Raw genomic sequence first — 17,250 nt, 5'->3', positions numbered from 1 at the left:
CCGAGGGCCCAGAGGCTCTGCCCGGTTGCCCGCCACCGCACACTACAGCCCCCATGGGGCCCTGGTGGTCTAGTGGCCGCTGCCACTATTCTCCCTGGTTGCACTGCTGTGTTTACAAAATGGCTGCCGAGACTAATGAAGTCTCAGCAGCCATTTTGTAAACACGGCGCCGCGCCGGACAGAGTAGAAGCAGCGGGTGGGCAGAAAAGAGGGGATTTATTTCCTGCCCCCGAAGAAGCCACAGTCACTTGACTACCAAAGCCTTCCAAGGTATGGTGGGGGCAGCGGCAACACGATGGGAGAGAGGCAGCACGGCGGGGGTGGGATCACTGGTGGTGGCAGCAGCAGCATGGCAGGGGGGCCCAGAGTAGTCTCAGTGCCAGGGGGCCTAGAATACTCTCAGTCTGCCCCTGATTGGCACTAGGGGCCCTACCCAAGGAAGGCCTCCGGGGTGCAACCAGCACTAGAGGCTCAAGGGAACGGACAGCAGGTCTTCGGAGCCTGGGAGTTTCAAGGAAGCAATAACAGGGCCAGGTACGACAGACCTGGAAACCCAGCCCTAGAAGCCGAGAGAGAGAGACAGACAGACAGACAGAGAGAGAGAGAGAGAGAGAGAGAGATGAGATCTGAGGGGACCGATTGAGGGTGGAGTTGAAAAGAAAGGAGAGGAGGGACATAGGCCAGACGGCTACAACTATATAATTGACTATTACCTTGGCAAGGAAATCCGACAGGGCTGAACAGGGGATAAAGGACCCAATTACAGTTCTAAACACTTTAACTAGGAACAATCGATTCCAGAGTACTAGTAGGTTAAATGGTATTATTACTGGTGTTTGCTTACATTTGCTTTGAGGAGTTAAGTGTCCAGTCTTTGGACAGTTATGTATCATAGCTGAAAATACATATGTAAATTAGTGTAAACAGTTAAATAAAACCTATTTAATTTATTGTCCAGCCCTGTTCACAGCAGTTCTAGGGGGTGGGGGGAGAGAAGAGGGTAACCCTACCAGCTGACACTTTTCTTCCCCAGGTGGAGGCAGCCAGCGCCAAACAAGTAAGAGCCCGATGGAGACTGCCTGTGGGAGGCTCCAGCCAGGTCAGGCCCTGGACCCAGAAACCCCCAGGTAGAGGGGCGTTTCACATAGAAAAAAACAAACCTAGAAAAATGTAGGCAAATAAAGACCATATGGCCTATCCAGTCTGCCCATCCATGCCATATACTCTCCCTTAGAGATTGTCATACCCGTTCATTGTCTTTCTTATCTTTATTTTAATCTGTGGAACATTTTTTTAAAGTCGTCACTTGCATAATTTATGTTGCCTGTAATGCTTCAATATCAAATATCAAGGAGCTTAGTAGAGATTGGGTGGCAGAGCCAGTGGTTGGAGGCGGGGCTAGTGGTTGGGAGGCGGGGCTAGTGCTGGGCAGACTTCTACGGTCTGTGCCCTGAAAATGGCAGATACAAATCAAAGTCAGGTATTCACATAAAGTAGTACGTATGAGTTTATCTTGTTGGGCAGACTGGATGGACTGTACAGGTCTTTCTCTGCTGTCATCTACTATGTTACAAGGACAAACAGCCCCTATATCTACTTGATAATTCAGTGTCACAGTGGAAAAGCTGAGTTGGCATAATGTCACATTTGTGCCTGCGGATCACGCTTACCTGTCTGGAAATGATCAGTTTTCCCAGAGGCATCGGAACTCCATTTTCTGTAGCTATTCGTTTTAGGGTAGCAAAAGCCTTTTCTTGGTTACCGGATAATACATCGTACCTTGCGCTTTCAGGCAACCACTACAAGAACAAGGGCGATAAATGCACATGGTAAAGTGAGGAGGCTTTTGTGTTTAATGCAGTCAGCTACATAGACCTCTGTGTTGCCCATAGTACTGAGCTTCAAGCCCCCACTATCCTCAACCAGGAACACAAAGACATGTGAAGGAAAATTTATTCAGTGAAAAGACCGGAGTGGGAAATGGATCAGGCCGACCAGGAACGAGGAGACTTCAGGTGCTGGTGAAATGTTTATTGGTGAAGACTCGACAACACCGTGTCTCGGCAGTGAGCCTGCTTCAGGAGTCTTTATAAAACCAGTGCTTTTTTTGTGCCGGTACGCGCCGGTACGGCGTACCGGCACCTTTTTTCCCTAGGGTTCCTGACTTGCGTTCCTGCCGCCCGTCGAGATCCAGCGCCCCTGCCCCAGCTGCCCGCCCTCTTTGCTTCCCGACAGCCCTGCTTTCCGGTTCAAACCTCCCCCCCCCCCCCCGCGACGCGTTTCAATCTTGTATTTATTTATTTTTTTTTACTTGCAGTCACAGCGCCGGCGTGGTTGAGAGGACCAGGCTCGCCTCCTCATGCTTTCCTTCCCTTCGATGTTCCGATTCGCTGCCTCTCAGTGTCCCGCCTTCGCGGAAACAGGAAACACGTCACAGGAAGGCGGGACACTGGGGCAGCGAATCGGAACACCGAAGGGAAGGAAAGCATGAGGAGGCAAGCCTGGTCCTCTCAACAACGCCGGCGCTGTGCCTGCAAGTAAAAATAAATAAATAAATAAAAGATTGAAACGCGTCGCGGGGGGGGGGGGGAGGTTTGGACCGGAAAGCAGGGCTGTCGGGAAGCAAAGAGGGCGGGCAGCTGGGGCAGGGGCGCTGGATCTCGACGTCGGGTGGGGAGAAGGTCTGATTTGGGGGTTGGATGAATGGCAGAGCCTGGGGATGGGAGAACAGGGCACATGCTGGGCGCTAGGGGTTGAGGAGAGAGAAGGGTATTTTGCTGGGGCTGGGAGAAGGGAGCTGATTTAGGGAGAAGAGTCTGACTCTGTGGCTGGGAGAAAAAGGGACCAAGGACAGACGCTGAGGTTTGGGGCTGAGGGTCTAATGCTGGGGCTGGAGAAGAAGGGGAGGGCAGGGAAGAGAAAATTGCTGGACATGAAGGAGAGGGGAGAGAGGATAATCAGTGGACATGGATGGCAGGGGAGGACAGGGGGCAGAGAAGAATGGGTCACGGATGGCAGGGGAGGATGGAGCAGAGAAGAATGGCTGGTCACAGATGGCAGGGGAGGACAGGGGGCAGAGAAGAATGGGTCGCGGATGGCAGGGGAGGACGGAGCAGAGAAGAATGGCTGGTCACAGATGGCAGGGGAGGACAGGGGGCAGAGAAGAATGGCTGGTCACGGATGGCAGGGGAGGACGGAGCACAGAAGAATGGCTGGTCACGGATGGCAGGGGAGGACAGGGGGCAGAGAAGAATGGCTGGTCACGGATGGCAGGGGAGGACGGAGCACAGAAGAATGGCTGGTCACGGATGGCAGGGGAGGACAGGGGGCAGAGAAGAATAGCTGGTCACGGATGGCAGGGGAGGACGGAGCACAGAAGAATGGCTGGTCACGGATGGCAGGGGAGGACAGGGGGCAGAGAAGAATGGCTGGTCATGGATGGCAGGGGAGGACAGGGGGCAGAGAAGAATGGCTGGTCATGGATGGCAGGGGAGGACAGGGGACGGAGGAGAATGGCTGGTCATGGATGGCAGGGGAGGACAGGGGACAGAGGAGAATCGCTGGACATGGGAGCAGTGGTGTCGCGAGGGCAGCTGACACCCGGGGCGGGTCGCCGCTGCGCACTCCCCCCGGGTGCAGCGCGACGCACCCTCCCCCCTCCGTAGCGCAACACCCCCCCCCCCGCCCGCGAGAACATAGAGAACATACCTGGAAGGCGGTAGAGGGGTGGGTGGGCGGGCCAACCCGCCGAGAGCACGCCGCTGGGAGGGTGTCGGCGCCTCGCTGGTTCCTTGCTCTCTCTGCCCCGGAACAGGAAGTAACCTGTTCTGGGGCAGAGAGAGCAAGGAACCAGTGAGGCGCCGACACCCCCCAGCGGCAGGCACCCGGGGCGGACCGCCCCACCGCCCCCCCCTTCCTACGCCACTGCATGGGAGGGGAGAGCAGGGGAGAGAGGAGACATGCTGGACATGGATGGATGGAGGGGTTGGCGGGGAGAGAGGAGAAATGCACGGATGGAGGAGAGGGGAGAGAGAATTATTTCTTTATATGGATACAGGGGAGGGAAGAGAGAGGAGAAATGCTGGACATGGATGGAGCGGAGGAAAGAAAAAAAAGAAGATGCACATGGATGGAGATGAGGGAAAGGAAAGAGAGGAGAAAAACTGCACTTGGATGGAGAAAATAGGCAAAAGCTGGATCCATGTTGTACCTCCTCCAGTCAATTCCGCAGAGGAGGATCCAGCTTTTACTTATGGATGTAGGGCAAGAAATGAAGAAGAGGAAAGGAAAGAAATAAATGGAAAGGAAGCTCTAGAAATGGAGTTAAGAGAACAGATAGAGAGCAGCAGAATCAGAGGCTGGGACCAATATGGATAGAAAAACAAAGTCACCAGACAACAAAGGTAGAAAAAATCATTTTATTTTCATTTTAGTGTTTACATCTGTTGTCTTATTTTGCACTGGGTATACTGGAGCTGTAGCAGCTTACAGAAATTATTTATAATGAAAAAAATCATGTTATTTTTTTCTCCTATACTAGTATATTTTCAATTATGTCTGTTTATATGCGCCATGGCTGCTATAAGGGGTGTGGCCAATGTGGGTGTGGCTATCATAAGGGGTGGAGCCATATGTGGTGACTCCGCCCACAATGAGTACTGGCACTTTTTTTTCTACAAAAAAAGCACTGTATAAAACATATGTAAAACCATCAACGTTCATAAACGTTGGTACAAGATGATGTTGAAAAATGGTCTTGAGAAAGACCTTTGGTAAAAAATTGGAAATTCGGCATGAAATGAGCTGTCACTGTGACAGCTCACGCCAAATAGTTTTAGGCGCTGGAATATCAACTAAGTGTATTCTGTATACCATGCCTTATACGTGCCAGGGCTGCCGAGAGGGGGGGGGCAGGGGGGACAAAATTCCCCGGGCCCGGGCCTCCAAGGGGGCCCTGGCGCCACAGTCCCACCTGCCCTTTGTCATCGATTGTCTGCCCCTGCGTTGAAATCACAGCACCTCTCACCTCCGTGTGAAAGCACTGCAGGCAGCAGCAGATCGCCTCTCTTTGGGCCTCCTTACTACTACTACTATTAAACATTTCTATAGCGCTACTAGCCTCCTTCCCTCCCTGTGTCCCACCCTCATCTGATGTAACTTCCGTGAGAGCGGGACACAGGGAGGGAAGGAGGGAGAGGCACTGTGATTTCATTGCAGGGGGCCTGGACCGGTGGCGGACGGAAGGGGGGAGCGTCGGTAGCGACCTCGGGGGCAAGGGGGGGCAGCAGGGGTGGGGCCCAGGTGGCGGCCTTGCCCCGAGCCCGACCCAGTCACTCGGCGGCCCTGATAGGTGCTAGTTTCTCCTGCATTAACTCTGCATGATCCAGTTACCCCTGGAATCTATATATGGTGCCCAAATTTGGGTGCCGATTCAAGATGTGTGCCCAACCAAGGGGGTCTTTTACTAAGCCATGAAAAATACCTACAAAGCATAACACCGCGAAGACCAAGAGCGGCAGAGCTGACAGGATGAGCAACCAGCGCCAGCCAAGAGTGGGCATCACAAAGACAGCAAGGAGCACCTCGAACACCGTGCCAACTGCCCAAAAGACCTGCCGAGACAAAATATGCATTTATAGATATCTCTCTCAAATCTCAAACAGGCAAACAGAGGATTCCCAGACGTGAGTTGCAGCAGGATGTACAAAGAGGTTGCTTACCTGTTAAATACTCTTATTCTGTCTCTTCTATTACAGGTATGAAAGTGTGAATGACAAACCAAGGATCCAATATTTCAGACTTAATGGCCACCCCAAACTCTATCTTGGGTTATGTGAATAGAAGGAGACTCAATAACCTCAACCAGCCCCTGGTGCATGATTCTTTTCTCTTTATGTTTCCTCTATTGGGGGTCTAGCATGGGAAGCTAGATGTCATCACACAGGTTAATTTCTGGTTCTCGGGCAAATTGTGCACAGCAGAGAAGGTGATGTATCTGTATCTTGATGGGGTAGGGAGGGGACAACTATATGCTTTTTATGATGATTGAATAAGATGTTAAAAATTGAAAAATTTTTGAAAACACAACAAACCTCCGGTGTAAGGAGTGAACCAGATTAAAATAGTTAAGACCCCCCACCCCCACCCCAATGGAGATCTTGTTATGATTTATTTTGACTCCTCCCCCAACTTATTATCTACCTGCTGAAAACAGAACATGAATTTGAACAGGGAAAACACTGATTTGGATCTTCCAAAGCAGATTAATGTCTCGAGTCGTTAATCTTTTCCATTACGCACACGATGGGAGAAAAGCCTTAGCGAATTAGGCCCAAGGTTTGTTAAGCCAGCAAAGGTGACTCCCAGGCCTATCCTCCTCCAAGCTTATGAACAGAAACATAATTCTATATGAAGATTCTTGCCATGTTAAATAAATCTAGACACTGAAAACCCATTCCTTCCAACAAGGATCATAAGACTCCATAAAAATGTTAACGTATAAAATGTCAAGATCCAACAATGACTTTTCCTAGTACTAAGATAATACTATAGAGAAGAAAAAGCTAAGCATAGCAATGAGGAGTTGGCCATTCATAAAATCAATGTTAACTAATTTTTAGAAGAATCCCATTTTGAGTTATAAAATCCTCTCTAGTGTCTTCCCAATACTGGATTTCATATTAGGAGAACCCACTATGGTGTCACTGTGGAAAATACATTGAAATACTCGATTTTGCATACAGTAGTGGCCAAAAACACAGATAGAATGTTAAGATTTCTTTGGAAAGGAATGGAGAATAAAATGGAAGTCATAACGCCTCTGTATTGATGTAGGATACAACCGCACCTTGAGTATTGTGTGCAGTTCTGGTCATTACCATGGTGTGGAACAAGTTAATAAAGAATGGTGATTTATACTATGAACTAGTATTAGTACTAGTGGACCTTTCATGAAACTAACTAGTAGCAAATTTAAGGGAAAGGGAAATGGGACTTGATATACTGCCTTTCTGAGGTTTTTGCAACTACATTCAAAGCGGTTTACATTTATTCTGGTACTTATTTTGTACCAGGGGCAATGGAGGGTTAAGTGACTTGCCCAGAGTCACAAGGAGCTGCAGTGGGAATCAAACTCAGTTCCCTAGGATCAAAGTCCACTGCACTAACCACTAGGCCACTATTCAGACCACGGGAGTTAGACCGGCTAAACTCCCGTGGTCGGTTTTGAGCCCGGATATTCAATGCCAGGCCGTTTCCGTTGACCAGCATTGAATCTCCGGTTTATTTTTGGCTGACTTAAAGATAACCTGCTAAGTCGATATTCAGACTTAGCCGGTTATCTTTAAAGCGGTCAAAGATAGCCCATGTTTTCACATGGCCAAACACATCTGCTAAACTGGCTTAAAAAAAAAAGACAGATAGTTATATTGCCCGATATAACTGGCTATCTGCTAACCAGGGATATTCAGTGGGGGATAGCCGGTTTTCCCTCATTGAATATTGGTGGATAGCTGGTTAAGCACTATTTAATTGGTTAACAGCCGTTCTGGCCAGTTAAATAGTGCTGAATATTGGGGGTATAGTTTTTAAATCAACAAATGTTAGCTCAGCATTGACTTCACTCAGAAGCCTCATAACTGCCTTAACTTGCAAAAACAATGCCTGTGTAATCCCCTAATACAGGGGTAGGCAACTCCGGTCCACGAGAGCCGCAGGCAGGTCAGGTTTTCAGGATATCCACAATGAATATGCAGAAGATAGATTTGCATACCATGGAGGCAGTGTATGCAAATCAAGTTCATGCATATTCATTGTGGATATCCTGAAAACCTGACCTGCCTGCGGCTCTCGAGGACCGGAGTTGCCTACCCCTGCCCTAATATATTGGGGGATTACTAGACTGCTATAGAGCTCTCCAGGGGGAGGGAGAGCAGTGTCAGTGGGTGGGAGTAAAGCTCAGCCCAAACAGGAGTATTTATGGGGAAAGTTGTTGAGGGAAATGTTTCTGGTTGTTGAATAACAGGGGATGTCATAGAGAGGTGGTGTTAAGAGTTAATTAAAAAACGGTTGTCTTAGTGAGCACATGGTTTTTGGTTGCCTTCACCCCTCACCAGGACCCTGAGAAGAGGAGGTGTCCTAGATAGACCCAATAACCTAAGGATGAATAAAAAGGAGGCTTTTGCCAAGAAAAGCATTAACTGTGGAGTGTGAGGAGTGCTCTAGGCAGGTATAAGGGTTAACCCAGCCCAGGAGTAGAACAGGAAAGAGCTTGTTTGGCACCAGAGGCAGCACCTGGTGGAAGTGCACCTTTGGAGGAAGGACAGACAGGGAGGTCTGGTCCTGAGTGAGACAGCTTGTTGCAAACAGCGCTACAAGTATAGCCTTGGATTATTCTGCCCCAAAGGATGGATATTGGATTGGAGGAGCTGTAAATATGTAAATACCTTAGAATTTATAAGAGACTACTAAGATTTACACCAAAAGTCTTGGATTTAACACTTAAAACCTCTTACAGCAAACTGAACTGTTTTGATATCAAGTGAACTGTTTGTTACCAGAAAAGCATTGAGTTTTGGATTATCTGCCTGTTGCAGCATTCCAGTAAAGTTTGTTTGCATAAAATACAAATCCTGGAGTGGAGAGTTTCTTTGGAGTGAGAGTGGTTATTTTGCTCCCAAACTGAGAAAGAAATAAAGTTAAAATGTGGCTTAAAACCCTATTGGCCTACCAGAATTATTCCAGCCATGGCCTGCGCCCAGCTCAATGAAATAAAACTTTTGTTTGTGACCTTGGTTCGGGTGCCTGACCCAAAGAGCTAGCTGGTGCCAGGAACTTTTGTGGTGAGGCCAGGGTTGCACCTGTAAAAGCATACCAACAGCAATCATCAAAAACCTTCAACTCAGCTCAGCTAGAAGGGGTAATTCTTAAGCCACCTTCCACAAGTCAAGACCAGAATATGATCTAAAAGGCTTGGACATAAAGTCATGACTAGAACACTATTCCCTAGGGAACTGATTCCAAAGAGGAACTCCAATCACTGTCTCATACTCTAATATCTGTGGGCCAAACCAATCAGACCTGCTCCCTCCCCCTTACCTCTATTAATAAAATGCATTTTGCTCTGGATTTCGTTGGAAGGAATTCAGCATACAAGGTTACCCTGTAAAGAATTAACATTGAGAAAAATGCCATGTTAGCATGCTAGTGGAGAAAATGATTAATACAGAAGGACCATGCTTAACAGCTTGTTCCTAACTTGTGAGCTTGTTTTCAGCAATTCAAAACAATAGCAAGGAAAATATCAAGCTATTTAGTCAGTAAAACAGAACAGAAGCTATGGTTAAGGCTCTGGAACTCATTGCCATAGGATGTGGTAACGGCAGTTAGCGTCAGGACCGCCGAGAGCCAGAGCTGGGCCCAGGCCGCTCCCGGGCCCCCCCCCCCCCCACCCTACCTGAGGTCATCGTCACCACCGGGCCCCCCCACCCGAGGTCGCCCCCCCACCCGAGGTCGCCCCCCCACCCGAGGTCGCCCCCCCACCCGAGGTCGCCAGGCCCCCCTCCACCCGCTACCGGGCCCTGAACAAACCGCCTCCTTCCTTTCCTTTCACCACCTTCGCGGCAAGCAGCAGCAGGGCAGACCTCTCCTTCCTTCCGTGCTCCGCCCTCGCGGACGTTACATCAGGCGAGGGCGGGACACGGAAGGAAGGAGAGGCCTGCCCTGCTGCTGCTTGCCGCGAAGGTGCTGAAAGGAAAGGAAGAAGGCGTTTAAGGTTAGTTAGTTCGGGAGTGACGGCGGGCGGGCCTGACTGCGGTGGCGCCGGGCCGGCACTTTTGTCCCCCCTGTCCCCCCCTCTCGGCGGCCCTGGTTAGCGTATCTGGGTTTTAAAAAGGTTTGGACAAGTTCCTGGAGGAAAAGTCCATAGTCTGATTTTGACACACACTTGGGGGAAGCCACTGCTTGCTCTGGGATTGGTAGTATGGAATGCTGCTACTAGCTGGGTTTCTGAAAATCAAAATAACGGGAAAACTATATAGACTACCTCCTCAGAGTAACAGTACAAAGGAAACGGGAGAATCTAATAAACATGGCCACTATTTGAGCAACCAACTAAGGTAAAGCGAGTGCATCAGATAAAATTTATTACCAGGCTATTGGATCTCCTATAGCATATGCTACTGCAAATCCTCAGCCTGCTGGTGTTATCAATCATGTGCAAAATGCTAGTTATATTTTCATTAAATAGACAACTTTCAATGTAATCAATACTGCTTTGTAATCATACAACAATACAAAAAAAAGAACAAAAGAAGAAAAAACGCGACTGCGTAGCTTTGTAGGTGCTGTGATTGTAATTGCGAGCTAAGTAGTCGCTTTTTTCTTTTTTTGTATTGTTGTATTATATACACACACACACATACATTCATACACACAGGGTCCAATATTTAAAGGATTTAGATGCATATTTTCAAAGCACTTAGACTTACAAAGTTTCAAGGAGGGCATTTTCAATTACATCTTAGTCCGACATTAGACATGTTGCTCAAAAAAATCCAAAATTCAAGTGGGGAATATAGCCATTTTCAAAACAACAAAACTTTTTTTTTTTTTCAAAAATGGCTATTTGCTAGACGATGTTTCTCTTTGCATTTATCTTTTTGTTCCATTTTTTGGAACCCCCCCCCCCCCCCCCCCACACACACACACACACAAAACATCCAAGTAAAAAACACACAAAATCAAGCCATTGGGATATAGGAGGTGCCAGCGTTCTTAACAGACTGCCCCCACACAGACATCCCAGCAAAACTGTGGGGCACCCTAGGGGGCACTGCAGTACACTTCACATAAAAGCTCCCAGGTACACATCTCACCCTTAACCCCCTTATATTATATGGAGAGCTCTCCAAAACCCACTAAAGCAGAGGCGTAGCCACAGGTGGGCCTGGGTGGGCCGGGACCCACCCACTCTGGACTTAGGCCCACCCAAAATTGTGACACTCTTGCTGTGGCTGGTGAGGATCCCCAAACCTCGTTAGCTGAAGATTTTCTCTCCTTGGGCAGCCTGCACTCTTCCAAATGTCAACCAGCAGCACTTGCCTTGAGCTGACACCGAGACCGACCCTTCTGCACATGCTCAGTTTTCACACATACAAAACCCCTGAGCATGCACAGCCTACCGGCAGCAGGCATCAGTTTGAGGCAAGTGCTACCGGCTGCCGTTTGAAAGAGTGCTCGAGGAGGAGGAGGAAACCTTCAGCTGGCAGGGTTTGGGGATCCCTGCCAGCTCAAGTATTTAATATTTGGCGTTTGTTGAAAGGGAGGGGTGGAGAGAGGAGCAAACCATAAGGGGGACTGGGGAGGGGGCAAATTCCATGCCCACCCACCTTGGGCTCAGGCCCACCCAAAATTGGCCATCTGGCTACGCCCCTGCACCAAAGACTTACTGTACCCACTACAATAGCTTTTATGTCTACAAGTGTGACCTGTATGTGGGTACATTAGGTTCTTGGTGGGTTTTGGAGGTCTGGCACATTCCACAACACGTGTAACAGAGTGGATTATGGGCCTGGGTCCCCTTCTCCACAGTGCACTGCACCGACCACTAGGGTACTCCAGGGATCTGCTTGCTGCTCTAATAGGACTGGCAATAACATCTGAGGCTGTCATAGAGCCTGGTATGTACTGTTCCTTTCACAACTTTGGGGGGTGGGAGTGGGTCATTCCTTTATTCTTCCAGTGGTCATCTGGTCATTTAAAGCACTTTTTTATGGCTTTAGTCATTATTAAACCATCTTAGTTTTTACTCCTGGACATTTCTGTTTTATTCCATTATGGCTGAAAAACGTCCAAGTCTTAGGAAAGCCCAAATCCCGCCCCCGACCTGCCCCCTTGAGATTTGGATGCAGTGCAGACGAACTGCACAGATAAGCGTCTGCAAAAGATGCCCAACCTATTCTCTTGCTGCAGGGCCTTTAAAGAAGATACATTGACACATGCGTGCGCGCCCAGGGAAGCCAGCGGCCGCCAGCACAGATGGCCTGGGCAGAGTGACGCCTGGAGCGCCGAAGACTCGGCCCTGTCGTGGACCTGACCCCGACTCACCATCGAGATCCACAGGTGAGTTGGGGTATGGGCACGGCCCGGGGCTGTGACAGAAGCCCATTTTATACCCATGGACTGCTTAGCATTTAGTGCACAATATTAAGCTTTAGTGAAAGGGCCCCTTTGAGAGTTATGCTCATGAACAGGCCTATTTGAAAATTGACTAGGGCTAAGTTCTTAACTTTTTACTCAAAATTTCACTAAACTCTTAAATTTAGGAGCATAAAAAGTGGGTGGCAACAGTGGTGAATTTTGGGCAGTGATAAGAAGTTTTGTGCTTAGCTCTGATTTTCAGTACTAGGCTCATAAATTAAGCTCATAAATCTAGACAAACGAATGACAATAAAGGAAAAACTCCACTATATGAAAAAGTGTATACAATGCATCGATAAACCAAAATGCTTAGAAAACTGGAAAGAAAAAGCCTCCAATACCCCATCATTTCCACACTCTGCTATTGACTTGGGGTGAAATCAGGTCACTGGCATAAAAAAAAACCTTCTAGACAGAGCAAAGGCAGAGCTGGGAGCTACTCAGGTGCTACTGATTCAGGACCAAAATCCAGATAACTATCCGGATAAACGGTACAGCTGTCCTAACCTGTCCAGCTAGTTATCCAGGTACAGGTGCTGAATACCAGTGGCTTATAATTTCTGCTTTATACCTGGATAGTCAACATCGAAATCCAGATAACTATCCAGATAAAAAGCACAGCTGTGCTATCTTGTCTAGATAGTTATCTGGATACGGGTATAATAGTAGTACAATGTACTACTTAGACTGTGAGCCCAATAGGGACAGATCCAGTACTTGTAAAATTAAACTGTAAACCGCTTTGGTCTAAGCGGTATATAAATACTTAAATGAATGAATGAATACAGGTGCTGAATATTGACGGTGCCTGGATAGCTTCCGACGGCCACTTTATACCTGCATATTCAGCACTGACCCAGCACTGAATATCTGGATGGAAAGTTTAAATACAGTAGCATTTTTTAAAGCAACACCCACCATGGAGGGGAGGGGAAAGAGAGATTTACAGAACCCACATACAGAGAATTCAGGCCCTAACACTGTCTGCATTCCATCTTTAAGAAGATTAATGAATCCTCCAGAGATATCATTTGGCTTGTGTGTGGGAATGAATGGTATAGTGGCCAAGTACCCCTAGGAACACTCCCTCATTGAGGGTGCAGGTTAGCCACCATATAGCAGGTGGTGCTAAACCTGTCATGTCAGAAGCTGAGTTAGAGAGGCGGAGCTCAGGCCAGGAGGTGGTTAAATGTCCTGGAGCAGAGTGGATCAGGGAGGTAGAGGCTTCCCAATACAGCAATCTCTAGGATAGAGAGAGAGAGCGGGAACCCAAGTGCAGAGAACTCCCAGGGTGTTCCCATTGGCTACCGTAGTTGCAGAGAGCCTGGGGAAGAGGAGCGGCTATCAACAGAGATTGTTATCTTGTAATTGCCAGCAGGCCAAGGTTTCAGTCAGTGAGGTAGGAGAAGTTTCCTTGAAACCTCAGAGCTAAGACAGTGAGTGTTGACCGACCCTGTGAAGTGGTATCAGAGAGAGAGACTAAAAAAACTTTTCCTCTTGACATTGCACTGCCCTCTGCCTGTATCTTATGAGGACGCCATGCCTTCATGTCGCTCCCATTACCACAGCTTGTAACAGTCTTCTATAATTTTCCTACATCAAGTCTGCTATATTTAGGGGTATGAACTTGGTATCAAACAATGCACAATTCTTCCTATAACCATTCCGCGTCTCATAACAAAGATATAAAATTCTGTTTCAATATTTACTTACGACTGAGGGACACCTCCAATCCCAAAGCCCACCAGCCCTCGAAGCAGAAGGATCCAACTGTAGACTGGGGCAAAAGCACTGAGTATGCCATAGTATAACGTCCACAGTGCGCTGATCTTCAGTCCCTGTTGAAAACAAAAACAAAAGACAGCAAGTTAAAAGCAAGGTGGAAAGGATGATGCACTTATATGAAGAACTGCAAAAGGAGTCATTTGTGGGAGCTTTTTTGAACATCTCAGAGTCCGAAGGGTTACACAATTCTGGGAAGAGCAGAGCTGGTCATCTCCTACTAGTCAATCAAGAAAGAAACATTATGACATCTATAAGAGCTCCCACCATGGCTCATTATTCTGAGTTAAAGAAACTCTATCTATGTAGCTCAGTAAACAGAGGGTCAATACTCAAGAGCATTTATCCAGTTAACTTTAGGACCCTTTTAGAAAAGAGCATTAAGCCCTTCACCAAGAGATTACAAATGGTTCAAAACACAGCAGCCAGCTTCATCTTCAGAAAAACCTTGATACGAAAAGGCAAACCCTCTACTACAAGCCCTCCATTGGCTCCCAATCAAAGCCTGAATGACCTTCAAATCTGTACCACAGTCTGGCTCATAATCCACGGTGAATCGTCTACATACCTATCAGACATGATCATCTTACCGCTTAAGAACATATTGAAGGAGGCGAGAAACTATCTGACCCTACACTATCCTAGATGTCACAAACTCGTCTACAAGACCATCCATGCAGCAAACTTCCCATATCAAAGCTCCCAAGGAACTATGATCCACCACATCTTACACTAATTTTCAGAAACATCTCAAGACTTACCTGTTTAAAAAGTTCCTACCCACGGACATCAAAAACTAAACCATTCACACTCATACAACTCGCTGTAGACCCCTCCCCCCCAATAACTTACCTTCTCACCATGTTCCTCCCCTCTCTAATTTCTACATCCCTATCCTTACTATTAAAATGTAATTCTCTGCCTCCACTTTACTATCAAAATGTAATTTCAGTACCTCCACTAACTAATATTGTAAGCCACATCAAACTAAACATGTTTGGAGAATGTGGGGTATAAATGCTGGTATAAATAAATAAATAAGCCCTAGTTAGCATAGAAACAGGCTACCACACAAACACGTTCAAACGTTTTGCAGTATTATTCCTGTTTCTGAATGCTAAACCGTGCATTATTTAATTTTTAGGAATTTTTCTCTGAGGGGACGTGAACAAAAGACAGAACAGGATCACAGATAAGACGTCAAACAACAAAACTTTATGTTCAGAGCCACAGAATGGCTCAGGCAAAGGCAGAATCAGGAAGCTGATAGCTGGGTTTATGGCGTCACCCCAGAGGATCCTTAGTAGATTCAACGGGATGCTGGAATGCAATTTCAGTGGCTAGGAGTCCAACCTCTGTATCAACCTGGGTACAAGAAAACAACAGGGCAGTCTATCTGCAAGATCCAAGACGGCAACGCAAAAAGCAGAACTGATGAAGAAATCTATATGACGATAAATTTATTCAACCAACAATGCCCGACACAGGCTGTGTTTCACCCACAACATATATACGTTTTTTCCATATCTTTGTGTTGCTGTATGTTATGGCTTAGATGTATTTGTGTATTCATATTTTTATTTATATGGATTTTATTCATGTTTTGAGTCAAATACATCACCTATTACTTGATATCCTGTGATAAGTAAGGGGGTGTCCTATACGGTGTAGGCCACTAGAGGGCGCTAGAAGAAGATGGAGGTCGCTAGGACCGGGGAGAGCCCTGGGAGGCCCACAGGTGCAGGAGATTATGGGCTGGGTCCTGGGTGGCTAATTAACCACTTTATACCCCACCTGAGTTGTGAAAGGAGGAGAAGTGAGCTAGCGGCAGAAGAAGAGAGAGCCCCTGAAAGATACTGGCTAACCTTATGGACTTGGGGTGGACTGGGTGTCGAAAGGAGATCAGCAGGCTGAAAGTCCTGGGGTAAGAAGTCCCTAAAGCATTAGTGTTTGACTGTGTGTCATAGGAACTGTGTGTTCAGTGGAGGGACTGTGTGTCCGAAGAAGAGAAGACTGTGTGTCTAGAACTGTGTGTTCAAAGAGGGGACTGTGTGTCCAAAGTACTGAGAGAAGCAGGCTGCAAAGCCTGGGGTTGAGAGTCCCCAAAGTATTGGTATAGTACTGAGCCCATGTATCTGTGTGGGGAGGCTCAATGTGCAGATCTATGAAAGCATAAAGTGTTAAGCTAGAAGAAGTGTGCCCAGGGGCGGGAATAAAGAGTTGCCTGAGATATATGCAGTTGGTGAGACCTGCTTAATTTGCTGAGTGGAAACCAGGTCACCCTGAGTGAGAAGGGGTAGCACACTAATCTGCATATGATTTGCATATCGAGAACCAGGTCACCCTGAGTGATAAGGGGGATATCACAATCCAAAATGTTTTCTCCCTATGATTAATGCTTAGTTCTTGTAGATCATCTAGATTCTCTGTAGTATACAAATTGCATCTGAAATGACGTTATATTAATCTCCCTGTTTAATGTACCAGGTCATCAATATTCTTTGTAATATCAATTGTCTCTTACTCTGTAATGGCGATCCATTATGTTATTCGCATGATCTATCACGTCATCCTTGTTCTCTATTGAATATCAACTGTACCTTTCTACTCTGGAGTGGCAAATGCCATGAAGGAACATTGTAAGCCACATTGAGCCTGCAAATAGGTGGGAAAACGTGGGATACAAATGCAGCAAATAAATAAATAAATTTACTATATTATTTTATTATGTATTAATATGCGTATTGTTAATACGATTGTATTTACTTATAGCCCCCGAGGCAGCCCATGTGTGGGCGAAACATGGCCTGTGTCGGGCATTGTTGGTTGAATAAATTCATCTTCATACAGATTTCTTCGTCTGTTCTGCTTTTTGTGTCTCCATCTTCGATCTGGGTAAAGACATGCGAGTTCTGATATCAGTGTCTTCTGGTGATTCATCAATCTGAAATTGTTCTTAAATGTGAAGTATTGTTGAAGTCTTGTTTAAAAGGATTGTTTGTTTGCCTAGAGGAAAATCTACTGATAAGCTGATCCCTGGACTGGATTAATGGACTGGACTGTGATTAGCCCAAGAGAGTAAGCATTTGCATTCTAGACTGCTGTACTTGTAAGCTTCCAACCTGACAATGGGACAGATCTAATATGAAATGTAATGCCAAGTCCTCAGACCCATCTTCTCAAAACACTTTAGCTCCGGGCAAATGAGATCAGAGATGTTAGCTGTGGTCCATCAGTAACCCTTCTTTATTGGTTGGATTTCCTGCTGTT

The 17,250-nt window shown here is 47.0% G+C and overlaps 1 protein-coding gene across 2 annotated transcripts in view; it reads right to left on the bottom strand.

Annotated features, from left to right (window-relative positions):
- Positions 1 to 17,250, bottom strand: part of SVOP (SV2 related protein) — a 98,971-nt gene that overhangs the window by 27,067 nt on the left and 54,654 nt on the right. For both annotated transcript variants that reach the window (XM_030219242.1, XM_030219241.1), the window contains exons 6-9: positions 13,912 to 14,036; positions 9,097 to 9,160; positions 5,487 to 5,612; positions 1,671 to 1,799 (exon numbers count right to left, since the gene is read on the bottom strand). In XM_030219242.1, coding sequence (XP_030075102.1) covers positions 1,671 to 1,799; positions 5,487 to 5,612; positions 9,097 to 9,160; positions 13,912 to 14,036 — 444 coding nt within the window. The remainder of the gene's footprint in view (positions 1 to 1,670; positions 1,800 to 5,486; positions 5,613 to 9,096; positions 9,161 to 13,911; positions 14,037 to 17,250) is intronic.

The sequence above is a fragment of the Microcaecilia unicolor genome, chromosome 11, assembly GCF_901765095.1.
Source record: "Microcaecilia unicolor chromosome 11, aMicUni1.1, whole genome shotgun sequence".
NCBI classification, from domain to species: domain Eukaryota; kingdom Metazoa; phylum Chordata; class Amphibia; order Gymnophiona; family Siphonopidae; genus Microcaecilia; species Microcaecilia unicolor.
Note: the sequence above shows the minus strand (reverse complement) of the source record. Positions and strands in the feature narration are given on the sequence as shown.